This window comes from Choloepus didactylus, chromosome 5, assembly GCF_015220235.1.
Source record: "Choloepus didactylus isolate mChoDid1 chromosome 5, mChoDid1.pri, whole genome shotgun sequence".
Taxonomy (NCBI): Eukaryota; Metazoa; Chordata; class Mammalia; order Pilosa; family Megalonychidae; genus Choloepus; species Choloepus didactylus.
Genome location: NC_051311.1, coordinates 30,128,470 through 30,144,927, shown reverse-complemented (window position 1 = coordinate 30,144,927; position 16,458 = coordinate 30,128,470). Strand labels below are relative to the sequence as shown.

The following is a 16,458-nucleotide window of genomic DNA, read 5'->3' as shown; positions in this document are numbered from 1 at the left end:
TAATTGTTTAAAATTGAGAGTGATAATTGTAAAACTAAGTGAAGATGATGTGTAAGATACTGATTGTTTATATACAAAATGTTATATATGTATATACACACACACACACACATACATGCACATACTATGTGAAATTAGGAACCCCATACTTAATAAGTGAAGCCCTTGATCTTGAAGCTTAGGTCTTGTGAAACATGGCTGTAAATGGGAGGCTAAGCCTTCCTATAATTACACTTAAGAGATACCTCCAGAGAACCTCTTTTGTTGCTCAGATGTGCCTTTACTCTCTCTAAGCCCAATTTGGCAAATAAATTTATTAACCTCCCCCCTACCTGGGACATGACTCCCAGGGGAGTGAATCTCCCACGTGACATGGGACACAACTCCCAGGAATGAGCCTAGCTCTGGTATCAAGGGATTGAAATTACGTTCTTCACCAAAAGGGGGGAAAAACAGTAACAAAATAAGGTTACAGTGGCTAAGAGATATCAAATAGAGTTGAGAGGCTATCCTGGGGGTTTCTCTCATGCAAGCTCCAGCTAGATAACCCAAATGGCCACAGTGTGCCATACCATAACCAACAGTAGTCCCGAAATACCTAGGTCCCTATCTGAGATTCTGTAAGTTTCACTGATTAAGTTTATCTCTCAGAAAAACTTAAATCCACCAGAGTGTTCCTATGGCATACAAGGTCTAAAACCCAGAGGCAACAACAGCCTCTTTAAGAACAATAATCACATGCAGCCCTGTGCCAGTTTGGATGTATTATGTCCCCCCGAATGCCTTGTTCTTTGGTGCAGTCTTGTGGGGGCAGATGTATTAGTGTTGATTAGTGTGCCAGTTTGAATGTATTATGTCCCCCAAATGCCATTATCTTTGATGTAATCTTGTGGGGCAGACATATTAGTGGGGATTAAGTTGGAACGTTTGGATTAGGTTGTTTGCTTGGAATTGTGCCCCACCCAACTGTAGGTGTTAACTCTGATGAGATATTTCCATGGAGGCATGGCCCCAACCATTCAGGGTGGGCCTTGATCAGTGGAGCCATATAAATGAGCTGACAAACAGAAGGAACTCAGTGCAGCTGTGAGTGACATTTTGAAGAGGAGCTACAGCCAAGAGGGACGCTTGAAGAATGCACTGAAACTGAGAGAGGAGCTTCAGCTTAGAGACATTTTGGAGATGGCTTTGAAAGCAGACTTTTGCTCCGGAGAAGCTAAGAGAGGACAAATGCCCCAAGAGCAACTGAGAGTGACATTTTGGAGAGAAGCTGAAGCCTAAAGAGGAACATCCTGGGAGAAAGCCATTTTGAAACCAGAACTCCAGAGCAGATGCCAGCCATGTGCCTTCCCAGCTAACAGAGGTTTTCCGGACAGTATTGGCCATCTTCCAGTGAAGGTACTCGATTGCTGATCATTACCTGGGACACTTTATGGCCTTAAGACTGTAACCGCGCAACCAAATAAACCCCCTTTATAAAAGCCAGTCCATTTCTGGGGTTTTGCATGCCAGCAGCATTAGCAAACTAGAACAAGTAGTTTGGAATCCTTTGAGTGTTTCTATGGAGATGTGACTCAATCAACTGTGGGCAAGACCTTTGGTTAGATAATTTCCATGGAGGTGTTACCCCACCCATTTAGGGTGGGTCTTAATTGAATCACTGGAGTCCTATAAAAAGTTCACAGACAGAAGGAGGTGCTGCAGCCAAGAGAGACACTTTGAAGAATGCGCAGGAGCTGAGAGTGAAGCTGGAACACAACCTGGGATCAGTAGACACTAGCCACATACCTTTCCAGCTAACAGAGGTTTTCTGGACGCCATTGGCCTTCCTTCGGTGAAGGTACACTTGTGTTAATGCCTTCATCTGGACGTTTACATGGCCTTCAGACTGTAACTTTGTAATCAAATAAACCCCCTTTATAAAAGCCAATCCATGTCTGATATTCTGCATAACGGCAGCATTAGCAAACCATAAAAAGTCCCCTTCCCCATAATGTTAATACCCCTTTTCAAGTTAGGGTGATCTCTGCCTAGACACCCCTGAAGATCGAGAAAGTGATTAAATGAGAGTAAGGGGTAGCAATAGACAACATAGGATTTAACAAAGGATTACGAATACTGAATCTTTATATAAATTTTTTTTAGATGCTAGGGTATTAGAATAGCTAGAAGGAAATAATGGAAAAGGTGGAACTGTAACACATAACATTCTTTGGAATTACCTATATAACTACTTGTTAAATTGTACTTTGAAAGTTATCACCTTTCTGTATATAAGTTGTATTTTACAGTAAGGAAATAACTGAAATTGTGAACTGTAACCCGTAACATTCTATGAAATTTGCTCTCTAACTACTTGTTAAATCATATTTTGAAAGTTATCACTGTTATGTATGTATGTTAAAGTTCATAATAAAAAAGTATTATATAAGGAAGTACAGTGTTCCTATATACCCCTCCCTGCCACACACATGCAGTTTCCCCTATTAATTAACATGTTGCATTATTGTGTGGTACGTTTGTTACAATTGATGAACCAGTATTGATACATTAGTAAATTAAGTCCATAGTTTATATTAGGATTCTTTGTGTATAGGGTTGTATCGGTTTTGACAAATGTGTAATGCCATGTATCCACCATTATGATATACAGCATAGTTTCAGTGCCTTAAAAATGTCCTGAGCTCCACGTGTTCATCCCTTCCCCCTACACCATCTGACTCCCATTTCATGGCAGATACCGATCTTTTTACTGTCTCATAATTTTTCCTTTTCTACAGTGTCATGTGGTTGGAATCATATAGTATGTAGCCTTTTCAGACTGACTTCTTTTACTTAAGAATATGTATATAAGGTTCCTCCAAGTTTTTTTGTGGCTTGCTAGCTCATTTCTTTTTACCACTGAACAAGATTCCATTGTATGGATGTAACAGTTTGTTTATCCATTCACCTATGCAAGGGCATCTTGGTTGCTTCCAATTTTTGGCAATTATGAATAGAACTGCTACAAACATTCATTTGCATATTTTTGTGTGGGCATAAGGTTTCAACTCCTTTGGGTAAATACCTGAGAACACAATTGCTGGATCATATGGTAGGCCTATGTTTACTCTGTAAGAAACTGCCAAACTGTCTTCTGAAGTAGCTATCCCCAGTAATAAATGAGAGTTCCTGTGGTTCACATCCTTGCCAGCATTTGATGGTGTTGCTGTTTTGGATTTTAGCCATTTAATAGATATGTAGTGGTATCTCATTGTTATTTTAGTTTGTAATTCCTTAATGATACATGATGTTGAGCATCTTTTCATATGCTTATTTGCCATCTGTATATATTCTTTGGTGAGGTGTCTGTTCAGCTCTTTTGCCCATTTTTTAATTGGGTTAACATTTTTAAAGGAACATAACTATTTGAAGAGAAAAGATGTTCAAGCCTAAGATTTAATACTTCTTTTTATTACTTGCTTAAAATCTAGGTACGCAGCTTTTGCTGTAATATACTCTTCGGTGCCAAATTATAGATTCTAGATGTTCCAGATATCATAGACCTCTTTCCCGTTAGTATCCCACTAATTTTTTATATTGTGGATAATAAGGCTGCTTTTTGCCTAGATGTCCCTAGTAATTATGATTGTGTAGAGGGGTAGGCAGGCCCTAAAGAAGAGATCTCATGTTTGTGACATATTTATTTCTCCTGACCTGGGAAGGTAGTTCAGAGGAAAGGTGGGACAAGAAGAGCCTTAAAAACAAATAGACTAGGATCCAACTTCATGTCTGATGACTGTAGTTAATTAGACAAAGTAAAATTGCCACTCACCCAACAAGTCTGAGCTTAGGGTTCCAGACTGACTCAACCCCTCACCAGGGTGTCTAACTCCAAAGTAAATAAAAAAACTGAAATCCAAGAGGAAACTCTCCTACTCCCACCCCAGGATTGGAATTACTCCTCGTGCTGGAAAATAAACAAATTGGGAAACAACATTAGAGAAAAAAGTATACTATAGCTGAAGTTGCCCCCACCTTATCCCTGTTCCTCCATAGGCAACTGGCACCTAGACAGTGAAAACTAGTATCCTAATCCCTAGCGATACTCATTCCGGAAGGGGTATCAAAGATCAACTACTCCATCCGTGGTGAGATAACAAGCCCACATAAAATAGGCCCCAGATAAGGTGGATATTCAGGAAATTCCAGTTTGTGAAAATGTACTGTGCCACCTCTCTCCCCTCTGAAAAAAAGAACATTAAAGATTAAAGGAGAAGAATACAGAACTGTTCAGATTAATAAAAACAAAAGAAAAAGCAAAATAAAACCATTGCAGAACTTTAAAATGATATTAGAAGTAGAAGCTGCCAGAAATAGAATAAAAACTGTAGAAAAGCTTATCAGTGATGGAGGACAGACTTGAAAAAATATCACAAGAATACAGAGAAAAAGGATAGAGATCAAAATGTTTAGAGAAAAATAATTCATATATCATAGACAAAGAGCCAAAATGCAGATGAGTATTACTGAAGAAAGAGCAAAATGAATGGAACAAAAATTATTCAAAGATGAATTAATTGTTCTTGGAAAGAAAAGAAAACTTTAACTTTTGAATTTAAAAAGTTGGTGTGTTCCAGGAAAAGTTAATAGAGAATGAACAGTACAAGGGTATAATAGTTACTGCGCTTTAAAGATTAAAAAATGAATTATACAAGCATCTATGTAGTAGCAATAAACTGCAAATGGAAAAAAAAATCAAGTTGGCCTCAGATTTGCACTCACAATACTAGATGCCAAAAGGTAGTAGAACAGGCTTCCTCGCCTTCAAAACTGTTGAGTTTTAAGCTGGATAAGTCTTTGTTCGGGGGAGGGACCGGGATATCTTGTGCATTGTAGAATGTTTGACAGCATCCCTAGCCTCTACCCACTAGATTCTAATGACACCCAGACCCCAGTTGTGATAACAAGGAAGGTTTAATCAGGCCAATTACCATTTTTTTGCAAAAGCAACAACATGTCATTCTCAAATATATAGGAACCAGAAAATATAGGACCTATATATCCTCCAGTAAAAGCTACTTGAAGAAATAATGATGATGAAGCTGTGTGTTTAAAGAATTATTGGTGAACATTGACTCTGTTAGTATCTTATCAAGTTTAAATAACTGAAAATCAGCCACAGAAGATAAATTCATTTTTTAAATTATTTAAAACCTTCAGACAAAAATGACATTTAGGTGAAAATCTTGGTGGCCTGGAATTGAGCAAAGAGTTCTTAGATTGGACAGCAAAAAAATCATCCATAAAGAAAAATTTGATGAATTTTACTCCATCAAAATTAAAATCTTTTGAATGTCAAAAGATACAGTTAAGGAAATGAAAAGACACAAGCCACACACTGGGAGAAAATATTTTCAAGTCATGTATCTAATAAAGGACTTGTGTCCACAGTCTGTGAGAACACAACTCAATGATAAGAATACCAACAATCCAGTTTAAACATGGGCAAAAGATGTGAATAGACATTTCACCAAGATGATATACAGATGGCCAATAAGCGTATGTAAAGATGTTCAGCATCATTAGTCGTTAGGGAAATGCAAATTAAAACCACTGTGAGATACCACGACACTCCTACTAGAATAACTGTAGTCAAAAGAACAATGAGCATATGGAGAAACTGGAACCCTCTTAATGTCTGGGGAAAATGTAAAATGATACAGCCACTTTGAAAAAAGTTTGACAGTTACTTAAAAGTTAAATTTATCATTACAGTCTAGCAATTTCACTCTTAGAAATATACTCACTCAGGACAAATGAAGACATGTTTTCACACAGTGTTGACATAAATGTTCATTAAAACATATTCACAATGGCCCAAAACTGGAAACAATCCAAATGTCAATGTGATATATCCATACAATGGAAGATATTCAGCAATTAAAAGGAATGAATTACTGTTACATGCTACAGCAGGGGTGAACTTCAAAACATTATGCTAGTGAAAGGAACCAGGCACAAAATATACTAGATATTGTATAATTCCATTTATATTAATTGTCTTTGCAAAGTAAATTTAAAGAGACAGAGCTGATCAATGATTGCCTAGGGCTAGGAGTGGAAGAAGGGGACTTTTTGGGGTAATGGAAATGTTCTGAAACTGGATTGTTTTAATGGTTTCCCAGCTCTGTCAATTTACTGAAATCATTGACTTGTACATTTAAATGAGTAAATTTTGTAGTTTGTAAATTATACCTCAATTAAGCTGTTTTAAAAATTGACAGCAGTGGGTTAATGCACAAATCCCAGTAAGTGCCATCAGAAATAGTGATAAAATAGAGAGTTGGAAAGAAGTGTTGCATAAATGCAACAAATGAATTAATAATGATAATACATACATAGTAATAAATCATTGACACTGTCATGTTTTAGAAGCCGTTCATTATAAAGATATATATGTTTAAACCTATTCATGAATATTATTCAATAATATCAGTACAACTAAAGTCACTTCTCTATCTTCCACATTATCGGAGAGAGAAAATATCCAGGCAAAAGAAGATAGAGAGGGCTAACTATATTTAGAAGATAATAGAAAACAAAAGTAATGTTAAGAATCAAAAAATGGAAAATATAGAGATGGGAAAAGGCTGAACTGTTACAACAATGAACATACTCATCTATTAAAAGACTTTCAGACTATGTCACGAAAACCGTTTGTTGTCTAAAGCAGCACACTTCAAAAAACGACTCAGAAAGATACCATCCTTTCTCCTGCCTCTTCACAAAAAAAGATATTAGTAGGTCACTTCGTATTTCTATGCACTGGCCCATATAACCAGGTATGAAAGCTGGCCTCTATGAATCCAATGAAAATCAGACAGTAAATTTGAAAGAATTATATCTTTGCTTTTGGTCTCTCATTGGTTTATAGTGAAATCTTGAAACCTTGCTCTGTTGGGGAAGTTTTGATACATGAAACAACATGGATGAACCTTGAAGACATCATGTTGCGTGAAATAAGCCAGACACAAAAGGACAAATACTGTAGATTTCACTGGTTTGAAATAATTAGAATAAGCAAACTCGAAAAAAGAGTCAGAATCTAGAATATAGGTTATCAGGGGACAGGGTGAGACTAGGGAATAAGGGGTTGATAAGGCTTAAAACTTAGAGTTTCCAGTTGGAATGACGGGAATGTTTTGGTAATGGATGGTGGTGATGGTAGCATAACATTGTGAACATAATTAACAGCACTGAAATGTATATCTGAATGTGATTAAAAGGGGAAATATTAGGTTGTATATATGGTAATAGAATAAAAATATTTTTTAAAATTCGATGGAAATGCATAACACAGTGAACCCTAAGTTAAACCATGGACTATAGTTAATAGTTCAATTATGAAAGTGTGTTTTCATCAGTTGTAACAAATTTACCATACCAATGCTGGTGTATGGGAATCCTGTATTTTAAGCATGATTGTTCTGTAAACCCACGACTTCTCTAATTAAAAAAAAAAAAAAGATGAAATGGGGAAATGGCATGAATAAATAGAGCCAATAAAATGTATTTTCATCCAAACAAAATTTTATCATCTAGAGATTTCTTTAAAATCTTCATATAAATTAAGTAAATTTATATAGATTAAGATTTTAATAGAATTAGATAATTTTTTCAGTAATACACAAATATGAAAAACATGCTTCTAGTATCTTCCAGTTTTGAAATAACACCAAACCTAGAAGTAAGAAAATTAAGAATCTATTGTCAAGAGAGGAACTTTGGAGGACCTACTTCCATCAAAATAAAGTGGAAGATCCAGAGGATTTTGCAATCTACTGCTTAGTTAGTAAGTGCCAGTGATGTTAGCAGCAATAACAGAAGTCTTACAGGAAGGAATAGATACTAGACTTTCTGACAGCCAGTGAAAGAGCCAGTGGTAAAAAGGCAATCTGAAAGTGCTAACAAACCATCTTTTATCTTAGTAATACCTTAGAGCTCATGCATTGATAGCTTCACTGAATCAGTGTTAAATGTTTGGAAGAAGGGGAAATTTAGGAATTTATATTAGCTTTTAAAATACAAATCAAATTATAGCAAAAATTCTCTTATGCCTTGAGAATGATCTCCTGTACAATGCTAATTGAGTTAGTGTATAATAAAAAATACTTTTTGGAAACCATGAGACAATTTTCCTATTTTGGATTTTTTTCAATGATTCAATATATATTAAATGTAAAACTTAATTGTTTTCCATAAGTATTTTTGCAGTTGTCATAAGTGAGACACCAAATTTGGAAAAATCACCTTAATATTTAGGCTTTCCAGTTAGCCCAGTTTGCCTGAAAAAAGAACTGCCAGAATTAATTCAGTTTTAGGAGAAGAAAATGTCTTTCAGTTGAAGTACTATAAATAGCAAAGGCAGGGATGCATAATTTAAAAGTTATGAAACTTTTTAATGCCAGATTATTGGGGAAGAATAACATTTGCTAAAGCTAATTAAAGTTTAATATGTTTAATAAATGTGATTGTTACAGACAAAAAAATCATTAAAGTGCTGTAGAAAATTGTTGAGTTACCATGAGGTCACATAATAAATTGATGACTTTTCTCATTCTGAATTAATGCAAATTCCGGTTGTACTGTATTTAATTATTCATGAAATGGTGCCCTTGACTCAGATTTCAATGAAGAACTTCATTTTTTTTACTTTTAAGACTCAAAGTAGGAAATTCAATTAGCATTAATGAAAGAAACACTAAAATGTGGCATTTAACTACAAAATATATTTCAAGCTTTCCATTTACCTAATAACTTTACCAGCACTCACTGACCTCCTGCCTTCAGAGATCCTTTTCTGTTTCAAAATTTGATGCTTTTATTTTAGTTTATTCAAACATTTGAGAAAATTACTGCTCTCATGTACTTAGAATGCTGAATAATAAATGTTATAAATGTTCTTTCTGGTTCTCTTTTCATTCCTGTTCTAACATTTTTAGGAGAGATTTAAAGTAGCATATAAACTATAATTAGAAATAAAAGACCATGGTTTTTTTAGCACAGTTGCATGCCACCTTTGTTTTTTAAATGAGGGTTATATTTGATTTAACATTAGAGAAACTTACAAAGGTTGATAAGAAGCAGCATACAAGTCTCTTTAGAGCATCTTGTGGGCTGTGTTCTTAAACTTAGTTTTGTCCACATCATAAAATATATACTAAAGTCAACATATAGATTAAATGAAATCCAGCTGAAATGCAATTTAGGCCAGAATAGGAATATTGCTTCAGTTTTGTTCTCCATTATCCATACGATGGTTGGAGCAAATTTTTCATTTTAATACTGTTTGATTTTTTCCTTCTTGTAACAGAATCAGCATGTGCTCCTTATAGAAAAAATACCCATAATCTCCCCCACTCTATTAACTTTTTTATGTTTCCTTCCTTTTTTGAGTGTGTGTTTATATGTTTATGCTTGTATGCATAACTTGAAAATATGATTTAAGCTGTATTATGTGTTCAGTTTTATAGGCTCTTCTTTTCCCATAGCATTACATCAGAATCATTTTTCCTTACATTAAATATTTTTTAAATATTGTAAATGAACTTCATAATGTCCCATCTTGTGGATTTGCCACATTTATTTACTTTTTTTTTAGCTGTTTGCAATTGTTCATGCCTTATGATGCTATGAACCTATTTGTATATAAATTATCTGAATCTCTGTTTCTCAAGGATATGTTACTGGAAGTGGAGGTTCTAGATCAAAGGATATCAACATGTATAAAGCTCCTGTTATATACTGCCAAACTGCCTCAAAAGAGCTATACCAGGTTACACTTTGGATGGGGATTTTTCAAGAGAAGGTTAGCAGTGACTATGAAATAGTTTTTCTTTAAATTTGGGCATTTTGAAGAATGCGTTCTCTTGTCACAGCTGTAAAGGGGAAACACTGTAGATTAAAGAACACTAAACTGGAGGTAAAACCATTCCTGGTTCTTGTTACTAACTAGAGACTGTGCTGGGACAGCCATTATACTTCTCTGGGCCTTGTTTTGCACACATGTAAAATGAGAGTTGGAGTAGATAGATATCTAAAATGTGTACCAGATTTTAAATCCTGTCAGAATGGAATGATGAAACAGCATAGGCTGGGAAAGTTTGCAGATTAAGGCCTTCGGAATTAAGAACAGTCCCCATTTTCATTGTTTTCCTGTTGGTAGGGGTCATGGACATATAAATCACATCTTGTATGAGGCAAGAACCAAATGATATTAGTGTGTAAGAAAAATACATAGTCACTTGTTGTTTGTAACCGTCAAAGAACTGACATTTTTTATAGGTCACATGCACTTTGTAAGTGTCTAAATATTTAGGAATTTAGCCTTCATGTATATCTGCACAAGTGTGAAATGACTTAAGCACCTGGTTATTCTTTGCATCATTATTTGTAAAAAGTTGAAACAATAGAAGTGTCCATCAACAAATTGTACTACGTACATATAGTGGAATACTGTGCAGCCTCACAAAAAGGAGGAGGAATCTGTGTGTTGATATGGAAAGATCACCAAGACAGATTATAAAATGAACAAAAGCAAGGTACAAAATAGTATATACAATATGCATTATAAAAATGGAGGAGGGAGAAAATGCATACTTTTTAATGTATATGCATATGCATTAAATCTCTGAAAGGATACTTAAGAAATTGATAGCATTGGTTGCTTATGGGAAAGGAAACCAGGTAGCTTCGGTATAGAGGTAAGAGAATTTTTAGAAATAATAATAACCAATGGGGGCATATTATGCTAGGTGAAAGAAACCAGTCACAGAAAGACCACATCTTTTATGATTTATTCATATGAAATGTCCTGAATGGAAATATGTAAAGACAGAAAGTAGATTATTAGTTGCTTAGGGCTAAGGGGTTGGGAGTTGGAAAGGATGTGGAGATAGGAGGTTATAGCTAAAGGGTATCAGGTTTCTTTTTGAGGTGATGAAAATGTTCTAAAATTGGCTGTGGTGATAGTTTTGCCTATCTTTGAATATATTAAAGCCATTGAATTATATACTTTTAAGTGGTATGTGAATTATATCCCAATAAAGCTGTTAAAAATAATAATAACCAGAATGTCATTTTCCTACCTAAAAAATAACATTAATTCCTTAATACTATCAACACTCAGATTTCCCTGATTATCTCATAATTATTTTATATAATTGTTTGGATCATAACACAAATAAGCCACAGTTTATAATGTTGCATTTTATTGAGCATCTCTTTAATCTTTTCTCATATAGTTTACACCTTCCTGGTTTTGTGTGTTTACCTTGTAATTTATTTGATGAAGAAACTAGGTTGTTTTTTGGTGTTTTTTTTTCAGACTATAGATTTTTCTTTTGTTGGCAGTAGTATTTCTTGGATAATTGTGCCAGTTTGCTAATGCTGCCATTTATGCAAAATATCAGAAATGGTTTGGCTTTTATAAAGGGGGTTTATTTTGTTACAAAGTTATAGTCTTAAGGCCGTTAAGTAGCCAAGGTTAGGCATCAACAATAGGGTACCTGCTGACGTCTGCTTTTTCCCAGGTTGCGTTTCAAAATGGCGTTCTTCAGAATTTCAGTGTCAGCTTCCAACGGCCATCTTCAAAATGTGTCTCTCAGCTGCAGCTAGCAGTGAGCTCCTTCTATCTGAGCTTTTATAGGGCTCCAGGGAAGTAATCAAGGCCCAGGCTGAACGGACAGGGCCACACCTCCATGGAAACATTCAATCAGAGGTCACACGCTAACCAAAGATGTCATTCACAGTTGGGTGGGTTATATCTCCATGGAAACAACTTAATCCAGTATTCCAACCTAATCAACACTAATACGTCTGCCCCCACAAGATTGCATCAAAGAACATGGCATTTTGGGGGACATAATACATCCAAACCGGCACAATTATGCTGTGTACTTTATGTCTCCTCACATCAGCATTTGGAGGCACAATAATTCTGAATTGTCTGTCTGATGTGCTGAGATTGATCTTTGGTTTCAGAAGTTGTCAGCCTGACCCATCTGTTATAAATTTCCTCATCACCCTTTCACCTAATGATTTTTAGCAGTCATTTATGATCATTGCCTAGATCCATTATTTAATTAGGAGTTATAAAACACCCATATTTTAATGATATCATTTCTTCATTTACTGTATGGAATTTTTAAATTAGTTACCCTGAGGAATAGTTTGTACAGGAAAAGTAAAATAAATCTTGATTGCTTTTCTTCATTTACCAGTTTTCAGAATAATGTATTGGTTACCTAGCATCATCCCAAGGCAACCAATGAGTTTTGGTTTTTTAATTATCATTGCGAATTCATGGGTTTTAACATTTGATGTATTTCCAGCCATTGCAATTATTTTTTTGTGATATTCAAATTGTCCCATATTTAGACAGGGAATTTCTTCAAATTGGCCCAAGTCTTTTTAACATGACCCAAGTAGTTTTTGACAGCTTTGTTGTTTTCTGGTATGACAAGATATTAACATCCTTATACATTTCCTGGCCCACACCTGCTATCCCAATTTTTTCCAAGGAAATGGGAAATGGTTCTTTAGAAATCACAATTTGGACACTAGTTCTACTCATTGTAGATCGTTGTTTCCAGGCCGTCTCAGAGGAAATAATTAGGAAACAAGGTTTTTTTTCCCCCTAAGAGAAAATACATCCTAAATTCAAACTATTGTTTCCAATTCAAATTTAGGCTTAGAGGTTTTTATTTGTTTGATTTTATATTTGAATCTCTTCTTATCAGTGATAGTCTTGGTTCCTATTAGCTCATTTGCTTTATCCTATATAACACTATTATAGTCATATATAAATATATAATATATATGTACATAATAGTTATAAAATCTTATAATAGTTTTAGAACAACAGGACCATAATTTACTGACATTTCTGGAAACAGATTTCTTTGTAATTCTAAAACATTTGAAATAATTCCTTTGTGTTGTTAAGCCATCAACCCCCCAGTCAGATCCATCTGTTTGATTTTGCTTTCAGTGTTTAGAGATTGCTCGTTTCTCCCCTTTTGATTTATGTTTTATAATGCTTTTTTTTTAATACATCCACATGGTTCCAAAGTCAAACCTACAAAACAAGGTTCATTTGGAGGAGTCTGGCTTACTGCACGCCTCCTCCAACCCATTCTTTCCCTGCGCCCTAGGTAGTTTTTTATTTTAGTTGTCTTCCCATTTTTCTGATATAAGCAAATATGTATATGTAGTTGATTCTTTACCCTGTACCTGTACCTTTTAAAATTTTATATGAAAAAAAAACTTGATGCCCTAATCACTGTAAAGATATTTCCCATGAATGAATGTTCTTGTTTATCCATTATTTATGCATGTCAAAGCATAGTGCACAATATTTGGTATAAACTAGAGCTAAGTCTTCAGTGCAATAAAAAAAGTAAATGCCCCTTTGGGAAAATGTGACTGCAACAATGACTTATTACTGATTGAAGCAAGCAAGTTTTGTATGCTTTATAATTTTTTTTAAGGTTATGGTTGTAAGCACTATATCCTTTGCATATATTGTTTTTTCAGGAATTGTATCCTGCATTTTGCATTCACAATGGAGGCTCCGACCTAGAGCGGCTTCCCACTGCCAGTACCTGCATGAACCTGCTAAAGCTCCCTGAATTTTATGACGAGACACTTTTGCGAAGTAAACTTCTATATGCTATTGAATGTGCTGCTGGGTTTGAATTGAGCTGAGCTGAAACTGATATTGGATCTGACCCTCTACAGTGATACTAACCAGTGCCTCCTTCCTAAAAGCAGCACCTCCACCAGCCCTACTAAGGATTCTCGGGCTGGATTTCGGCGGCTCTCCTTTCTTACAGATGTCTTCATAAGTTCCTTTCTTCCTTCCTTTTTTCCATCACTCCTTCCTTCCTTCTTTAATTTTTAAAATGATTTTTATTAAGCCATGGTCATGTATTTAAATGGACACTGCTTTTCAAATAACTTAAAATAAAAATGTTATGTGCCCTGTGGCTGATTTAGTAATTTTGCCCAGAGCACAGTTTGAGACTAGTGGCAACTCAGTGAAATTAACCAAAGATGAAGCTTTGGCTTTATGCTGATCAAATTGTATACACCTTTCTGAGCTGGCAGTACACTTGGAAAATGCAGCACATTGCTTACTGTGTTAAGACTAGGCTACACAATCTACAGAGAAAATATTTGTTGAGATACAGGGTCCGAGAGGGTGAGAATGCTTACTTTCAGGGACCCCCCACTGCTTCTCATGTGCTTGAATTGTTTACAAGCCTCATTATTTAAACTAAAGGCATATTTTTCCTGCAGCCTTTTCCAAGATGGTTAGGCTTGGAAAATAGATACTGATGGTGATATTTTATTTGCGCTTTTTAAGCCGTTTCCCAAAAAATAGGACTAGCATGCTTATTTTAAATATAACATTGACCTGCATCATGATCTGGATATTACTTTATGTGGATGTGAGACATACACTTCATTTTTTGTTCTATTTCTGTCTCCACTTTGTGCCTGTAGAGCTTTGGGGGAAGGGGGACGGTCTCTATCCAATTCCTAAGGCATCTATGTTACCTACAATAAATAATGATTTGGAGGAAAATATACAGTGTAACATCTATTAAAAGTCATTTGAACCAAAGTAGTGGGCTTTATCTTTTCTGTCTGAAGCCTGCTGTGGTCAGGTTCTTTCCATGATTTCTCTCACCTTGCTTATCACTTTGGGCTGTATAAACCAGTTGTGCTAGATACTATTTGGTTAACTTACTATGTTTTGCACCCGTCTGCTTCCTTGAGTAGTGCTGCTTTGACAAGAAGTTGGGGGGAAAGTTACTGAACATATTTCCAGGGAAGAAAGAATATTTGATAATTTTCTAGTTATAAGGCACTTTATCAAGACGTGATTTGTGTTGCTATGTGATTTCAGTCATTAAAAATGGAAAGCATTTCAAAGCATAAGATATGAAAGCAGAGTGACCCTTTGCTAATATTGGGGGGAGGAGGAATTCTCATTCATCTCTTATATGTCAAGTATTTTACTGTCACTGGAGGCTCTGTTGGATGTCATATTTAATTGACCATAATTAGCAATATACTTTTAAATGCAGGAATGCTGAATGACACTTTTAAGACAATGACAATTATCAAAACAAAATGTATAATTTCTTAATTTGAATAATAAAGTGTTTAAATGCTATTTGTAGTCTTGATATACAGAAATAAAATTACTAGGGTTTTGTCTTTGGTTTTATTTTTACTTTTGGTTATTTTATGTTGTGTGTTCTATGTCTTTACTTATTGATTTATATAATTTATTATCTATATTTTGGAAATGCAAATTTGGGACTGAAGAGAAATTGGCACATACATACACATAGTTTTTTTTTTTCTCAGCTATTCTGAGCTTATTTATTTGTATATTCTAATGGCTAAATATTTGCATTAAATACTTTTTTCCAAGATTGTGTTGGAGTTATACCCCAAATCAGCATGATTAATTACATTTTGCCCCAGTGAAACCACAGGTTTTAAGTACTAATTAGTTTTGTCCTAGGTGTTTAAATGGCATCACTTAATATAGTATAATAATATAGCCTGATATTATGCAAAAGTAAATATAAACGATTGATGTTTATTAACTGAAATATACAAAAAAGACAAATAGATATGCTTTAAAAAGGTTACACTGTAAAATAAATTTTTGCAGCATATGCTATATAAAGGTTTCTTATGTTACTGTTGACTGAGAGGGCAGGGCAGTAATAAACATCATCTTCCCAGGTCTCTTGTTAGTTTTAGCATTGACTTGTTGAGAAAAATTATACCTACAGGAAGTTTCTCCCTTCATCAGTATTTTGTTTGCTGTTTTCTATATTCTCCCCTATTCCATGCTAATTGCTGGTAATTTTGTACCCAAACCTAAGTGCTGAGTTTTAGGGGAGATTGTTATAGATATTTTTCATAGGTTACTTTATGCAAATATATCTTTGATTTGGTGTCCTATGGCTCATTAAGACAGCATCATCAAAACACAGTGTTAAAACAACCTTACCACTGAAAAGATATTGACGTTTATTCCAAAATTAAGTGTGTACTTTCGTATAACATGCCTCTGGGTACTGTGGAGCACACTAAAACTAAATGACACTACCCCTGCCATATCCGAGCAGGTAAGGTCAGTGAGACAGATGTTACATACATCTGTGTGATATTTACAATTATAAAAACTAAAAGGCGAGCCAAAACAATATATCACAAATATATAGATGCACATGAGATTTGGAATACAATTGGAAGAAAACTTGAAGAAGCGAGCTGTGAACTTGAAATAACTTTAATATAATTTTAATAATTTTTAATGTCTGTCTCATAGTAATGCAAATAATATAGAAAGTCAGGGCCTAGAGTCAGCCTAATATTTGGCTGATT

The 16,458-nt window shown here is 34.9% G+C and overlaps 1 protein-coding gene across 2 annotated transcripts in view; it reads left to right on the top strand.

Moving 5' to 3' along the window:
- UBE3C (ubiquitin protein ligase E3C) overlaps positions 1–15,280 on the top strand; it is a 182,202-nt gene extending 166,922 nt beyond the window's left edge. For both annotated transcript variants that reach the window (XM_037835725.1, XM_037835724.1), the window contains one exon: positions 13,579–15,280. In XM_037835725.1, the coding sequence (XP_037691653.1) occupies positions 13,579–13,749 (171 nt within the window). In that variant the 3' untranslated portion in view covers positions 13,750–15,280. The remainder of the gene's footprint in view (positions 1–13,578) is intronic.
- The last annotated feature ends 1,178 nt before the right edge of the window (positions 15,281–16,458 follow it).